Source organism: Manacus vitellinus, unplaced genomic scaffold, assembly GCF_001715985.3.
Source record: "Manacus vitellinus isolate BGI_N305 unplaced genomic scaffold, ASM171598v3 scaffold_12_pilon, whole genome shotgun sequence".
In the NCBI taxonomy this organism is placed as follows: domain Eukaryota; kingdom Metazoa; phylum Chordata; class Aves; order Passeriformes; family Pipridae; genus Manacus; species Manacus vitellinus.
Genome location: NW_021938949.1, coordinates 10,716,682 through 10,731,540, shown reverse-complemented (window position 1 = coordinate 10,731,540; position 14,859 = coordinate 10,716,682). Strand labels below are relative to the sequence as shown.

Below are 14,859 nucleotides of genomic sequence, written 5' to 3'. Positions count from 1 at the left end.
AGCAGTAAGAGGAGTTTCACGTGCTGAGAGTTATTTGGCAGATGTTTGCACCAGTTTGTTACACTATAAGATACTCAGCTTGTGAGAAGTGGTTTGTAAGGAGTTTTCACATCTTCAGTAAGGTACTTACTCTTCTCACATAGGTCTTTCATCCTGACAAAAATCAACTCAGGTTTAGCAGAGAGCTCAGGCTTACTTTTGCTCTATAAAATTCTCAGTGTTTTATTTGATCTTGGATGTTGGTACATAACTCAGCTTCCTGCAAATATCTGATGCACTTGTTTAGATTTCTCCTTTCATGTCAGCCCTTCCAAAAAAAACATTTGCTCACTCATGTGCCAGCAGAAAAACCTACTTGTAGTGACAAAGAGTTGAACCATTTTATCTTCAGTGGTAACACAAGCAATCTAGGAGTCCAGTCGAGGCCTGTGTAACAGGATGATTATTGTCATTTCCAAGGAACTTGTGAAATTCTAGATGTACTTACTTGGAAAGCCAAGGGAGGCTGTTCAGTTAAGGCCACACACTGCTCTTCTTAGGAGCTAAGAAAATTATTTCATTTGCTATTCCTCTCAAGCTACAAGTTCACAGGTCTGAAGCACTGTCTATCTGGAGGGGAAGCGCTCAATCCTGAAGTGATGGCGAAGTGGAAAATCCAGACAGGGCTGGATATCCATGAAGGTTATGGCCAGACCGAAACAGTACGTTTGCAATAAATGAAATTACTGTAGTAGATCCCTTCACCATCTTTACTTCATCCCAGCTCACATCCCAGACTGATGTTCTTGAGAATTACAGTACTTTGGTCATTGTCACAACAAAGTCACAAAGATGTGTCCTGCCTAATGCAAACAATAATAAAATTTACAAGGTGTTGCAAAAAATTTAAAGAATAATAAAAATCTATTACGCAGGTGACAATCTGTGCCAACATGAAAGGAACAAAAATTAAACCTGGCTCTTTGGGAAAAGCTGTTCCCCCTTATGATGTACAGGTAAGTCGATATGTTGCAGTTGGGGGTAGATGAGGAAGGAATGCTGTCTGTGTCCCTTCTCTGTCCTGTACTGTGCTGGAACAGAGATTCATTCCTCTGAGCTAACCAAAGGAATAATGATGTGTCCTTTCTGCAGATCATAGATGACCATGGGGCTGTTTTGCCTGCAGGAGAAGAGGGCAGCATTGCTGTCCGAATCCAGCCGACACGGCCCTTCTGTCTGTTCTCTGAGTACCTGGTGAGCCTGAGCTGCTGTGTCTGTGCCTGCTGAGAAACTCAGGGGAGACCCAGAGCAAAGTTCTGTTCTTTTATGCCAGGAGCAGGACTTCATCCAGGATCTTCAGAAGGTCTCACTAGGTTACTTGAGGACTTTGAGCCTGATTGGTTGTGTGGTGGTGCTGAGGTGCAGTATATTCTTAAGAAAAGAGTAGAATCAGGCAAACCTATTGTCCATTGCATTTGAAGTATCATATTGAATAAGCTTTGGAGGACCTTTCTTTGTGTTTAATCCTCTTGTGAATCCAAATAATACTTGGATATTTGTAGCATCCTCAAACAACCACTTGTCCAACGTAATTGCTTGCTGTGTGATAAAAAATTTCTTTATGTTCAATATTGTTACTTCAGGTTTTAACTATGTCTGTTGTCAACATGTTTTTCCTGTGTAATAGGAAAATGTAGAGGATGAAATTTTTTTCTGAAGGTCACCTCATTTGAGTTTTGGTCTTGACAGTTAAAGGTAAAGTTTCCATAGACAGGAGGTCATTGTGGCAACCCCCTGCAATGAAAAATCATTTCCCTGAAGACAGGGGGCTACACATTTTAGTCATTTGCTGTGATGGATGGGAATTTAGCTATAGCACAGCCTTTTCTCTCTAACACTCTAATCTGTACATACACAAGTGCTCTTTCCCCCCTCTCACATATTTCTACCACCAAACTGCTATTTGACATGGCTCTGTTTCTTTCAGTTGAAGACACACAATAGTATTGAACAAACTCATTTTGAGAACAATTTTCTTGTTCGTTTTTAGCACCACTGCAAAGTTGATGTGTTATGTTTCACTAACAGTCAGATACATTTTTTGACTGTTGTCAGGATAATCCAGAGAAAACTGCTGCCACTGTGCGTGGAAATTTTTATGTCACTGGGGACAGGGCGATTATGGATGAGGAAGGATATGTCTGGTTTGTTGGAAGAGATGACGATATCATTAATTCTGCTGGGTAAGTCAGTTGCTTTTAGATTTGATCATTTGCCTGTTAAAATGCAATCTGGGAAGACCAGTGGACTGGCCCATCTTGCTGCAGCTGACACATCTTCCCTCTCTCCCAGGTATCGTATTGGCCCATTTGAAGTGGAAAGTGCATTAATCCAACACCCAGCAGTGGCAGAGTCAGCTGTTGTCAGCAGTCCTGATCCAGATCGAGGGGAGGTAAAAAGAAATAATAATAAAAAACAAAGATGTGGAAAGAAATGCCCTTTATTGTAAGCATCAAGTTGCCTATATGTCCTAGGCTTCCTTGGAATTGAGTATATTGCAGATTTTTCAAATGAAATGGGCTAAACCCAATTTTTTAAATCCATATCTTGACCAATCATGGAATTTCAGAATTATTTCCTTGTTTGCAGGGTTTGGGGTGGGGAAAAAAGACTTGACTTTTCAGACTTATTGTGGCATCTTTTTGCCTAAGTAATGGAATTTGTATTATTCCTCTTTTTGTCACTAAGCACATGGTAGCCATGATATCTGGAGTGTTCATTTTTTGTTTTATATTTTTCACCTTTGAGCTATATTTTTTCTTTGAGCAACTGGGATGAGATCTTCAGCTTTAACAGGACATAAAATTAAGGGAAAAAAAAAGTGGAAAAAAATTCTCTGCTGCAGAACACAACCTTCATAAGACACCATTCTGTCACAAAGAGATAATAAAAGGGAAATTAAAGAAAAAACTTGAATTTTTGCATTCTGAATTTAGACACACACTTTTCACAAGAAATGTATCTCTTTATTCCCACCTCTGAAAGTTAATGGAATCCCTTAATTTTTCTGACACAGGTAGTCAAAGCCTTCATTGTTTTAACTCCTGCTTTTGCATCACATGATCCAGAAAAATTGACTCAGGAGCTTCAACAGCATGTCAAGAAAGTGACTGCACCTTACAAGTATCCAAGGAAGGTAAGTACAGCCCCAAAAGACAGGTCTTCTAATTGTGCCAGAAACTGAGCATTTTTTGTCCTGCCTCAGCAACTTTTCAGCTGCACTCTGACAAACACTCCAACAACAGCTAAATAAAATCAGAGTAGATGACAGGGTGTGTTGCAGCTGTAGCTTTGGGTTCACTGTGTGTGCTCAAAAGAACCCAAAGGGAGGCAATGCTTGTGTGGTTTTACTTCATCAGGGTCCAGTTTTCCTTTCATGGAATACTGGAGTTTTCCCACCAGCTCAAATGGGCAAGACACTGAACTTACCCATTCCTCCCCTGATCTCTGTTCAGACTCTCAGCCAAAGAAAAGGGGAAATTCCTGCTGGCATCAGTGGGGGTGGAATTCACCTCTTTACCCCAAGAAAGACCCCAGTAGCTCCATGTCCTGACTGCTGAAGCACTCCTCTCTTTGGGATTGTGGTACTTGTCCCTACAAGTCAACTGCAGTGTGTAATAAGGAATTTCACTGTCCCAGACCACGCTGGGCAGCCTCCCATCTTTTTATCCCCAGTCATAATAAATGTGTGTCTTTTTTTGCACCTGGGAAATTAACTAGAAAGTATTTAGCTACAAGTGAGCATTTTTGCATTTCAGGTGGAGTTTGTTCAAGATCTGCCAAAGACACCTACTGGGAAAGTCCAGAGAAAGGTTCTAAAGAACAAAGAGTGGGCAAGAGAATGACAAGGGTGAGAGTGATCTGGAAAGCAGGGAGAGAAAATCATCATCTGTGCTGGTCATACAGCGTGACACTGAGCATATGGTCATGACCCAGAGCACTAGGAAAACAAGCTATGGAAGAAAAAGGAGAAAACACCCATATGGCTTGAGGATGTGTGATGTTGGAACCACTTTTTCCATCGACCTACAGATTTGCAGAAGGCAGAAGCTGCAAGTAATTAAGACTGTGGAATGGGAGGGAGAAAGGACACACCTAGGAGCATACAAAGGTTTAATTTTTGTACTGGAATTTATATAAACAGCTTCCTTTAAAAAAATAGGTGTAACTACAAGATTTTGATTACAAGTAAATAGGAAATTGAAAATAAAAATAATGTTTGTCTTGAGGTGAGTATCAACAATTAATTGACATTCAAGAACTACTACTGTAACATTCTCAAATTCTTTCAGACTGGAAAGCTGTTTTATTTTAATGCTTCTCTTCATCTTGATGAATTTGAGATCTACTTAAGTGGTTAAGGCAGAGGAAAAAGAAGACCCAAAGTGCTTCAGGTTAAGGTGCAAATTATGCACAATTAACAAGGGTGTAAATGATTACAAGAAAAAGGTTACTTCATGGAAACACTTTTCCTACTTAGTCTGTTTTGCTTTACGTTCTGTTCTCATTACTTCAGAAGAAGCAAAAGATAAAGTAGGAAGGGTTTCACTTCAATTCCTTTTTGACAGACAGTCCGGGTTTCACATCTCCAGGTGAGCATCTCTTTTGGGAAATATGTTGTGAAAGCCAAGCAAACTGAACGAAGAGGATCTGCCCCAGCCAGATCTCAATCTCTCCTGTCCACAGCAGACAGGTCAGGAAAATGTTGTTTGTCTGAATTCCTAATAACCCCCCCTTTATTAATGCCCATTTTTTCTGCACAGAGTTTGGGAATATTTCAAATAGGATTTTTCACCACTCAAACTTTTTTAAAAGAATTTTTTTCCACCAAGTCCTGTTAATAGTGCTCTGCTTTAAAGTGTAAGTACTCTCTAAAGAACTGTTTGTTATTTAATCCTGATTCTGAAGTCAGTGGCATTTAGGGACATAATAACACTTAATTTTATATCCAGGTCCTAAGACTCTTTCTCAGCAGCAAATGATATCCTATAGGATTGTTTACAGCTGGTCAATGTTTCTCTACCACAACCTCCATGGAACATGGAGAACACCAGGAATTCCTCTTTACTCTTGGTTTTGACTAAGTCTCTGTTCTGGGGGGAAATCTGCATCCAGATTTTTTATGCTGTCAGATATGGCTGAAAAAATTAAGATGTGTTAAGTTCTATGTATTTGAATTAATTTGCCTGATAGGCAGATTAAATCTTCCTGTAAAAGCTTCTGCAGAGGAATAAGGAAATAATTCCAATGTTAAAGAAGTTACTTTTTCTTGAGGAGTAAAACTTGATCAAGACTGAGATCCATGCATCAGAGATGTGAGGACAAATGGTTATGGTCGAAGACACTGGGCAAGGGTCAAATGACTACAAAATTAACTTTAAAACCTGGGACAAAGGGCGAAACTTTGCAGATTTACAGGCCACAGAAATTCTGCATCAAAAAGAATTTGATTAAGAGTTTACATGTAATTTTTTTGATAGTTAGTGGATGATTTCATCCTTTGTAGGAACAGAAATGAAAATTACCCTGTATTTCAGGAATCACTCACTCTAAACCTTGTATTGAGTTTAGTGGTTGAAAAAGGCAAATTGATAGTTGGACTCAGGTTGTGAAATCAAATCTGGGGCCTACATAAGGGATTACTGAAGTGAAGGTTCTTGAGATGGATGTGCTGAATGGAAGCATCAGTCAGCAACTGTTGAAGCTAAAGCAGTGAGCACCTTGATAGAAGTCATCTGGAAACATCCTTCAGAGTTCCATGGGAAAGAAAAGGAATAGAGAATCTACTCCTGAGTGCTTTGGTGTAAGAAGCAGGAACCTTATTCTAATGCAAACAATAACAACTGATGTTGTGTTTAAGGAAGGAGACTTGCTGGCAATTAAAATCCCCAAAGAATACATCAAAATTCTGCAAGGATCAGCTGAGCTACAGACAAGGTGCCAGATCAGTACAGGACATTAGGTCCTTGAAAATCTGGTGGTAAAAAAAGTACTAGAAAGTAAGATGGGGAACTTCATATTTAATTGGACTATTCAAACCATCAGTTTGGCTGTGACCTACTGCAATGGACTGATTAAAGGTGGAGTCTGCTGTGCCACTGAGTGTGGAGCTAAAACATCTTGATGCAACAGCTGAGCTGCTGCAGGAGCTGAGCTGTTTCAAAAGCTCCAGGAGATCCCTAGCAAGCAAAAAGTTGTTACAATCAAGAACACGGCGAGTACTTACTCTCCCAAATGAGGTGTGCCAGGCAGATCCCGCTTGGATACTGGGGAACCAGCCAATGGACAGTCAGGGTCCATTCTGGTACCATCCCTTGGATACTGGTGAAGTGGCCAATGGGCATCCAGGCTCTGCTGGAGAGGGTATTTAGGGTGGTGCCCAGGGGGTGCCCAGGGTGGTACCGGGGCCCGCTGAGGGACTGGTGTCACTGCGTTACTCTGCCTGCCTGTTCCCGCTTCAGAGGCTACGACACAACCCAGGGAGAAGCACTTCATGGTGGTGGTAACTCCTGTGCTGTGCTTTTAACAGTCACCCTTAGCTTTTCCCTGCTTTCCTATCCTCTTCCTTTCTCTCCGCTCTTTTGTGTTACAAAATAAAGTTGAATTATCGTTTTGGAATCCAGCCTCTGGCCTAGTTTGTGCCTTAATCTCACTTATGGGAGTGTTTTAGAACCTGGTTTCCCTCCACATCTAAGCATATCAGAACACCTTCCCTAAGTGACTTCAGAGAATTACCCGTCAATTCAGAACTGGATTGTCTTTGAATACTCTCTAAATTTGGTTGGTTGGCTGGTGGTTGTTGTTGCAGGATTCATAACAACAATTCTGCTAATTTTTTTTCTCTAGTCCACATTTTGATTTAACCTCAAAATGATTGTGCTTATCCCTTCTGCATACTGTAATATTAAATATTCACATAATGAAAATACAGATAGCATATCATAAAATGAGGATGTGAACAAACAACCCATATATTCAAGCTGGTTTGCATTAATTTATCCAATATCAAAAACAACACGGTGTCCTATACCTGGCTAGTTTAAAATGTGTTTTCTTTCATTTCAGGTGACAGATTCCTAAGCTGTATTCCTGATTTTTTCCCCCACTGTCTGATAAAACATCATTTATCATGAGAATGTTTATTAAATCATGGATTCCTCGGTGTCTCCAGATTCTCAGGTCGCCTTGCAGATCATTCCATGGATACCACAGGCTTCTGACGTCTCAGATTATTTCCCATTATGAAGCAATACACCAGTATAAAAAGGAACTGCCTAAATATTTCAACTTTGCAAGTGATGTCTTAGATGAGTGGTCACAACTGGAAAAGGTAGTATTTTTCTTTTGCTTTATAGACATTGTGTTGTAGTTTGACCCCAGCCAGCAACCAAGTACCACAGAGCTACTGGATCACATGAACACACACAGGCACAGCCCCCAGGGGGATGGGGAGGAGAATCAGGAAAAAAAGAGGTAAAACCCGTGGGTTGAGGTAAGAACAGTTTAAAAATTGAAATAAAATAACATATAATAATAGTAATAATAATCATCATCATAGCAGTAGTAGTAGTGATGAAAAGAGACAACAGAGACAACAGGCAGAGGGACAGAAAGAAAACCCAAGAAAGTCAAGTGATGCACAACACAATTGCTCACCACCCCCAGACAGTGCCCACGCAGTGATTGGCACCTCTAGACCAACTTTCCTCCAGGTTATACTGAGCAGGACATTCTATGCTGTGCAATACCCCTCTGGGCAGTCTGGGTCAGCTGTCCTGGCCGTGCTCCCTCCCAGCTCCTTGTGCAACTCCTTGTCAGCAGAGCGTGGGAAATGGAAAAGTCCTTGACTTAGAGTAAGCACTGCTTAGCAACCACTAAAACATCAGTGTGTTATCAACATTATTCTCATCCCAAATCCAGAAAGCATAGCACTTTATCAGTGGTTAGGAAGAAAATTGACTCTACCCCAGCCGAAACCAGGACACATTAGAACAGATCTCAGATGATACAAATCAGTTTTCCTGATGGATACTGGATAGATCAGCTGCAGAGTGGAATGCACCATTTTGTTTTGCTTGTCATAAATATAGGTATCACTCTGAGACTAGTCACCAGGGAGGATGTGCCTAGTCTGGAGTTATTTTGTTTTGAAATGAAACCTTTTAAGCTTTGACTTCTTACTTGAATATCTTCTGTTGTGTTCTAGGATGGAAGAAAACCAGCAAATCCAGCTTTTTGGTGGGTAAATGAGGAGGGAGAGGAGGTGAAGTGGAGCTTTGAAGAGCTGGGATTTCTCTCTAGGAAGGCAGCCAATGTACTTTCTGAGGCATGTGGTTTGCAGAGAGGAGACAGAGTTATAGCAGTTCTGCCTCGTGTCCCAGAGTGGTGGCTCCTCAGTGTAGCCTGTATGAGAACAGGTGAGTGACCTCTTGGATGCAGAAAGGACATAAATAGAAGATACAGTCAATATGCAAAATTAATGTGGAGAAAACATAAGCAGGAATATTCTGTTGTGACCTGAACAACTCAGCTTTTGCATGGAAGGAGAATTGGCTGCACCCACATAGGAACAAAAGGGATAGGCTGTTCAGTTAAACAGCACCCTCAGCTGAAGCCAGTGAAGATTGAATGGCCAGCCTTGACCAGATACATTATCTGGTTGGACAGTGCTAATGCAGTAACTATATTATCAAAGGGGTTAATTACTCAGTATTTTTCTCTGCTGTTGCAGTTTTGCAAATGCTTAGGAAGGATTTGACCCATTGCATTTTGAAACTGCTAATCATCTATGATGGAACAATTCAGCATCAACAGGGACAAGATCAAGTGTTTTGGAGAAATGCTGAGTTTTCTCAACTGCTCATTGCTTTTTTCCAGGAATTATCTTTGTTCCAGGAACATCCCAACTGACAGCCAAAGACATCTCATACCGACTCCAGGCTTCAAAGGCCAAGTGCATCATTACCAGTGACACACTGGCACCTGCAGTGGAATCTGTTGTGTCTGACAGCCAGTTTCTGAAAAGTAAACTAATTGTAGGCAAAGGGAGCAGGGATGGGTGGCTGAACCTCAAAGAACTCCTTGCGTGAGTATCCAGTTGTTTGACCTTCATGCCTGAGAGGGGAAGGAGGCTGTACCAGTCAGGTGGCATTGCTGAGTTTTGGGGTTCATTTCCATAACACAAATAAGTTACATTTTTGCATCCTTCTGTCAACTCACTGCATTATTGTTGCACTGTATTAAGTACAGATTTGTCCAACACAGGTTTGGGGACCTAAATTCAGGTCCTTCACCATCTCCTCACTCAGGAGCCTTGTGATTCAGAGTGCAATTGTGACAGGCAAAATGTGTTCTCTATCTCTTGCCTGTGGTATCTGATGCATCAGTTTATTTAGTGGGATCATACAGTTTGGGGCTATTTTCCTGTTTAACTCCTAAACCTTAGAAATACAGATTCCTTGGTGGAAAAATGCATATAGTGACTATATTATACTTTTTCTTCTGAAGGATGGCATCTGCTGAACATGAATGTGTCAAGACAAGAAGTCAAGACCCAATGCTGATCTATTTTACAAGTGGAACTACAGGCTTTCCAAAAATGGTGGTGCAGTCCCACAGCAGTTATGGCATTGGACTTGTATCTGGTGGCAGGTATTACTTTGGAGTTGCTCCCAGTGTCTCATTAAGTGACATGATCCCCATTACATTGAAAATGTGACTGTAAAACTCCAGTTAATGTAGGCATTCAATGACTGTAGGATTTTGCCTCTTCCTCATCTTTTCCCTTTCACAGTGAAACCCTCCATATTAAAACCCTCTTGCAGACTCACTTGAGATCATTGTGTGCAGTGTTCTGTCTCTCAGACTGCAGAGGAGAAATAAGGAGTGTCCTTTTTGACTCTTACAAACTTTCTACAGGGCCCTGCCTCCTGACACCACTTCTTCCAATGGAAGCCTCCTGCCCTGTCCTTGAATTCTGCTGTGAACTGTGCCTGAGTTTCTCACACTCCATGTAGCATTTTTTTCATCTCTTCTTTTTCACCAGGCATTGGATGAACTTGACTCCTTCAGATATAATGTGGAATACCTCTGATACTGGATGGGCAAAAGCAGCTTGGGGCAGTGTTTTTGCACCATGGATCTGTGGATCTTGTGTCTTTGTACACCACATGCCACAATTTAAACCAGCAGTTATTGCAGAGGTTAGTAATCCATTTCTCAAGCCATCCAGAGTTGCCAGAATTCCTGTTCCTTCTCTCAGCCATTTCTCAAAACCACTAAGCTGGCCAACTCGCTTCAACCCTGGCCTCTTGTGTGGGGATGGGACCCTGACTTTCCCAAGAATAAATCTGGAAAAGCTTTGGTCTAGTTCCCTATCAGAACTTAGGCTTGGGCCTGGGACATGGACACCTTGGAAAGCACAAAACAATCTTAATTGGAACTACTGCACTCAGTGGTCTTTCATTTTCGTATATGACTTCTGTTGGACAGAAAGTTCTGTGTGTTCTACAGCAGTGGGACCCACCATTACATTTTCTTTCTGCAAAATAACTTTCTCTTTTTCTAGACTCTCTCAAAATACCCCATCACTACCTTCTGCACTGCTCCCACTGCCTTCCGCATGCTGGTCCAACATGATCTGAGCAGGTACTGCAGGGGTAGGAGGGAGGCTGGGATATAATGCTGTGACAGCTCTGGCTGCTTAGTTCCTCCAGTTCCTTATTTCTAATTTATTTTTTTTTTTCAGTTAAAGGAAATCTAATTAGGAAGAGTGCTCTCAGGAAAGAGAGCTGTGTTCAGAAATATGAGAATAACCAGTCACACCATAGGTCACTCAGGCTTCAGGCTGGGTCTTTGAAAAGACAGCACAGAAGGACCAAGTGAAATCTTTTTAAGTTGTCACTTCCTCTGAACTTACAGTTCATAATTTAAACTTATGTCAAGTTTCAGGCAGCATTGGATCAGGGAATTACTGAAGTACAGTGAAATTGTTCTCGTATGCTTGAGAATGAAATGAGCAGTAAGAGGAGTTTCACGTGCTGAGAGTTATTTGGCAGCTGTTTGCACCAGTTTGTTACACTGTGAAATACTCAGCTTGTGAGAAGTGGTTTGTAAGGAGTTTTCACATCTTCAGTAAGGTACTTACTCTTCTCACATAGGTCTTTCATCCTGGCAGAAGCCAACACAGGTTAAGCAGAAAGCTCAGGATGTGTGTTCCTATTCAGCCTTACCCTCAGCTTTGGGTGTACTTGGAAAGCCAAGGGAGGCTGTGTGGTTAAGACCATTCACTGCTCTCTTCAAAAGTTAAAAAAAATTATTTCATTTGCTATTCCTCTAAAGGTACAAGATGATGAGTCTGAAACACTGCATATCTGCAGGGGAACCACTCAATCCTGAAATGATGGCAAAGTGGAAGTCCCAGACAGGGGTGGATATCCATGAAGGTTACGGCCAGACTGAAACAGTACGTTTCCATTAATTCTTGCATTATGCCCTTTCAAAGGTAACTACACCAGAGTCACAATGTCCTTGATAAATCAGTGGAAAAGGTGAGAATCCATCGTATTTTTTTAAAGACTTTTTATAATTATGATTATATAGTTTCAGAATCAGCTAGCTGCATATTTTAATGGTTCACATCCCTGTAAGCACCATGCCAGAGACACCTCAGATGAAATAAGTGGTAGGTGATCCTGTCATCATCTTTACATCAAAGGCAGAACTAAAAAGGAATAATTTGCTCTGGCTATAAATTTGGCCTCTCCGAGGTTTTAATGAAAAATATTAAAGCAGCTCACATCCCAGACTTCTCTGGAAGTGAACACTAACAAAGCTATTAAGAGTCAGATGTCAGGCATTCTCTCATCCTACCCTTGAAATGGTCCTAAATTATTGAAATAAGATCTGTAATAATTTTCGCATCTATTTTCTTGCAAAGTCAAGTGTTTGCAGACGAACCCACTGGCTCAGACTGAGCACAACCAACCTCATTCCACAGATCTGACCTGAAATGCCTCTCAACCCCTCTCTGATGTTCTCAAGAACCACAGTACTTTGGTCCTGATTCAGCCCTTGTCACAACAAAGTCACAAAGACATGTCCTGCCTAATGCAAACAATAATAAAATTTACAAGGTGTTGCAAAAAATTTTTTTAAATTAAAATCTATTACGCAGGTGACAATCTGTGCCAACATGAAAGGAACGAAAATTAAACCTGGCTCTTTGGGAAAAGCCCTTCCCCCTTTTGATGTGCAGGTACGTCGATATGTTGCAGTTGGGGGTAGATGAGGAAGGAATGCTGTCTGTGTCCCTTCTCTGTCCTGCACTGGAACAGAGATTCATTCCTCTGAGCTAACCAAAGGAATAATGATGTGTCCTTTCTGCAGATCATAGATGACCATGGGGCTGTTTTGCCTGCAGGAGAAGAGGGCAGCATTGCTGTCCGAATCCAGCCGACACGGCCCTTCTGTCTGTTCTCTGAGTACCTGGTGAGCCTGAGCTGCTGTGTCTGTGCCTGCTGAGAAACTCAGGGGAGACCCAGAGCAAAGTTCTGTTCCTTTATGCCAGGAGCAGGACTTCATCCAGGATCTTCAGAAGGTCTCACTAGGTTACTTGAGGACTTTGAGCCTGATTGGTTGTGTGGTGGTGCTGAGGTGCAGTATATTCTTAAGAAAAGAGTAGAATCAGGCAAACCTATTGTCCACTGCATTTGAAGTATCATTGAATAAGCTTTGCAGGACCTATCTTTGTGTTTAATCTGCTTCTGAACCCCCATAATATTTGGATAATTATTTGTCAGGATAATCCAGAGAAAACTGCTGCCACTGTGCGTGGAAATTTTTATGTCACTGGGGACAGAGGGATTATGGATGAAGAAGGCTATATCTGGTTTGTTGGAAGAGATGACGATATCATTAATTCTGCTGGGTAAGTCAGTTGCTTTTAGATTTGATCATTTGCCTGTTAAAATGCAATCTGGGAAGACCAGTGGACTGGCCCATCTTGCTGCAGCTGACACATCTTCCCTCTCTCCCAGGTATCGTATTGGCCCATTTGAAGTGGAAAGTGCTTTAATCGAACACCCAGCAGTAGCAGAGTCAGCTGTTGTCAGCAGTCCTGATCCAGATCGAGGGGAGGTAAAAAGGAAAAGAAAAAAGATGTGGAAAAAAATGCTCTTTAAGCATCAAGTTGCCTATATGTCCTAGGCTTCCTTGGAATTCAGCATATTGCAGATTTTTCAAATGAAATGGGCTAAACCCAATTTTTTAAATCCATATCTTGGCCAATCTTAGAATTTCAGAATTATTTCTTTGTTTGTGGGGTTTGATGTGGGGAAAAAAAGTTTGGCTTTTCAGACTTACTGTGGCATCCTTTTGCATAAGATATGGAATTTATATACTCCTCTTTTTGTCACTAAGCACATGGTAGCCATGATATCCAGGGTGTTTAATTTTTATTTTATGTTTTTCAACCTTGCAACATTTCTTTGAGCAACTGGGATGAGATCTTCAGCTTTAATAGGATATAAAATTAAGTGAAAAAAAGTGGAAAAAAATCCTCTGCTGCAGAACACAGCCTTCATAACACACCATTCTGTCACAAAGAGACAATGAAAGGGAAATTAAAGAAAAAGATTATTTTTTTTTATGAATTTAGACACTTTTCACAAGAAATGTATCTCTTTATTCCCACCTCTGAAAGTTAATGGAATCCCTTAATTTTTCTGACACAGGTAGTCAAAGCCTTCATTGTTTTAACTCCTGCTTTTGCATCACATGATCCAGAAAAATTGACTCAGGAGCTTCAACAGCATGTCAAGAAAGTGACTGCACCTTACAAGTATCCAAGGAAGGTAAGTACAGCCCCAAAAGACAGGTCTTCTAATTGTGCTAGAAACTGAGCATTTTTTGTCCTGCCTCAGCTCCTTTTCAGCTGCACTCTGACAAACACTCCAACAACAGCTAAATAAAATCAGAATAGATGACAGGGTGTGTTGCAGCTGTAGCTTTGGGTTCACTGTGTGTGCTCAAAAGAACCCAAAGGGACTCATGACTGTACTTCCTTTCATGGAATACTGGGGTTTTCCCACCAGCACAAATGGGCAAGACATTCAGTCAGAATTCCATCATCCCAGCCCTCGCTGTGCAGCTTCCCATCTTTTTACCCCCACTCTTAGTAAAATGTATTTTTCCTTCAGCTGGGAAATTAGCCTGAATGTATTTTTGCCTTTCAGGTGGAGTTTGTTCAGGATCTGCCCAAGACGGTTAGTGGGAAAATCCAGAGAAAAGTCCTAAGGAACAGAGAGTGGGGGAGAGAATGACAAGGGCAAGAGTGATCTGGAAAACGAGGAGAGAAAAGTTCCATCACTGGTACCAGCAATAACACATCAATTTGGCATGTGGTCATGACCCAGAGAACTAGGAGAACATCTAGAAAAACAAGCTATGGAAGAAAAAGGCAAAAACACTCATATGGCTTGAGGATGTGTGGTATTGGTATTGGAACCTCTTTTGCCATCAACCTAAAAATTTTCAGAACACAGAAGATGCAAATAATTAGGAGTGTGGAATGGGAGAGAGAAAGGACACACCCAGGAGCCTACAAAGGATTGTTTTTATTTAAAAAGTGTAATTACAATACTTTGATACATATAAATAAAAGGGAAAATAATAAAAATAGTCTTTGTCTTGCTTTTTCCAGTAGTGGGTACCAGCAGAGCATTGATACATTATCTTCAAAGAATACCACTGTAATTTTTCCAAATTCTTTCTGAGTGGAAAGAGAAAGACATTGATGAATTTCTGTTCTACTTGAATGGT

The 14,859-nt window shown here is 41.0% G+C and overlaps 2 protein-coding genes across 2 annotated transcripts in view; both read left to right on the top strand.

Annotated features, from left to right (window-relative positions):
* The window catches only part of LOC103761401 (acyl-coenzyme A synthetase ACSM4, mitochondrial), a 13,823-nt gene extending 9,913 nt beyond the window's left edge, over window positions 1-3,910 (top strand). The window contains exons 8-14 of the mRNA XM_018067374.2: window positions 578-701; window positions 915-995; window positions 1,132-1,233; window positions 2,095-2,222; window positions 2,332-2,431; window positions 3,056-3,175; window positions 3,798-3,910. Of these exons, the coding sequence (XP_017922863.1) occupies window positions 578-701; window positions 915-995; window positions 1,132-1,233; window positions 2,095-2,222; window positions 2,332-2,431; window positions 3,056-3,175; window positions 3,798-3,884 (742 nt within the window). The 3' untranslated portion in view covers window positions 3,885-3,910. The remainder of the gene's footprint in view (window positions 1-577; window positions 702-914; window positions 996-1,131; window positions 1,234-2,094; window positions 2,223-2,331; window positions 2,432-3,055; window positions 3,176-3,797) is intronic.
* LOC103761402 (acyl-coenzyme A synthetase ACSM3, mitochondrial) overlaps window positions 1-14,859 on the top strand; it is a 24,723-nt gene extending 9,864 nt beyond the window's left edge. Inside the window, exons 2-14 of the mRNA XM_018067376.2 lie at window positions 7,105-7,369; window positions 8,246-8,456; window positions 8,917-9,124; window positions 9,547-9,690; window positions 10,085-10,241; window positions 10,607-10,686; window positions 11,380-11,503; window positions 12,215-12,295; window positions 12,427-12,528; window positions 12,840-12,967; window positions 13,077-13,176; window positions 13,773-13,892; window positions 14,274-14,859. Coding sequence (XP_017922865.2) covers window positions 7,169-7,369; window positions 8,246-8,456; window positions 8,917-9,124; window positions 9,547-9,690; window positions 10,085-10,241; window positions 10,607-10,686; window positions 11,380-11,503; window positions 12,215-12,295; window positions 12,427-12,528; window positions 12,840-12,967; window positions 13,077-13,176; window positions 13,773-13,892; window positions 14,274-14,360 — 1,743 coding nt within the window. The 5' untranslated portion in view covers window positions 7,105-7,168 and the 3' untranslated portion in view covers window positions 14,361-14,859. The remainder of the gene's footprint in view (window positions 1-7,104; window positions 7,370-8,245; window positions 8,457-8,916; window positions 9,125-9,546; window positions 9,691-10,084; window positions 10,242-10,606; window positions 10,687-11,379; window positions 11,504-12,214; window positions 12,296-12,426; window positions 12,529-12,839; window positions 12,968-13,076; window positions 13,177-13,772; window positions 13,893-14,273) is intronic.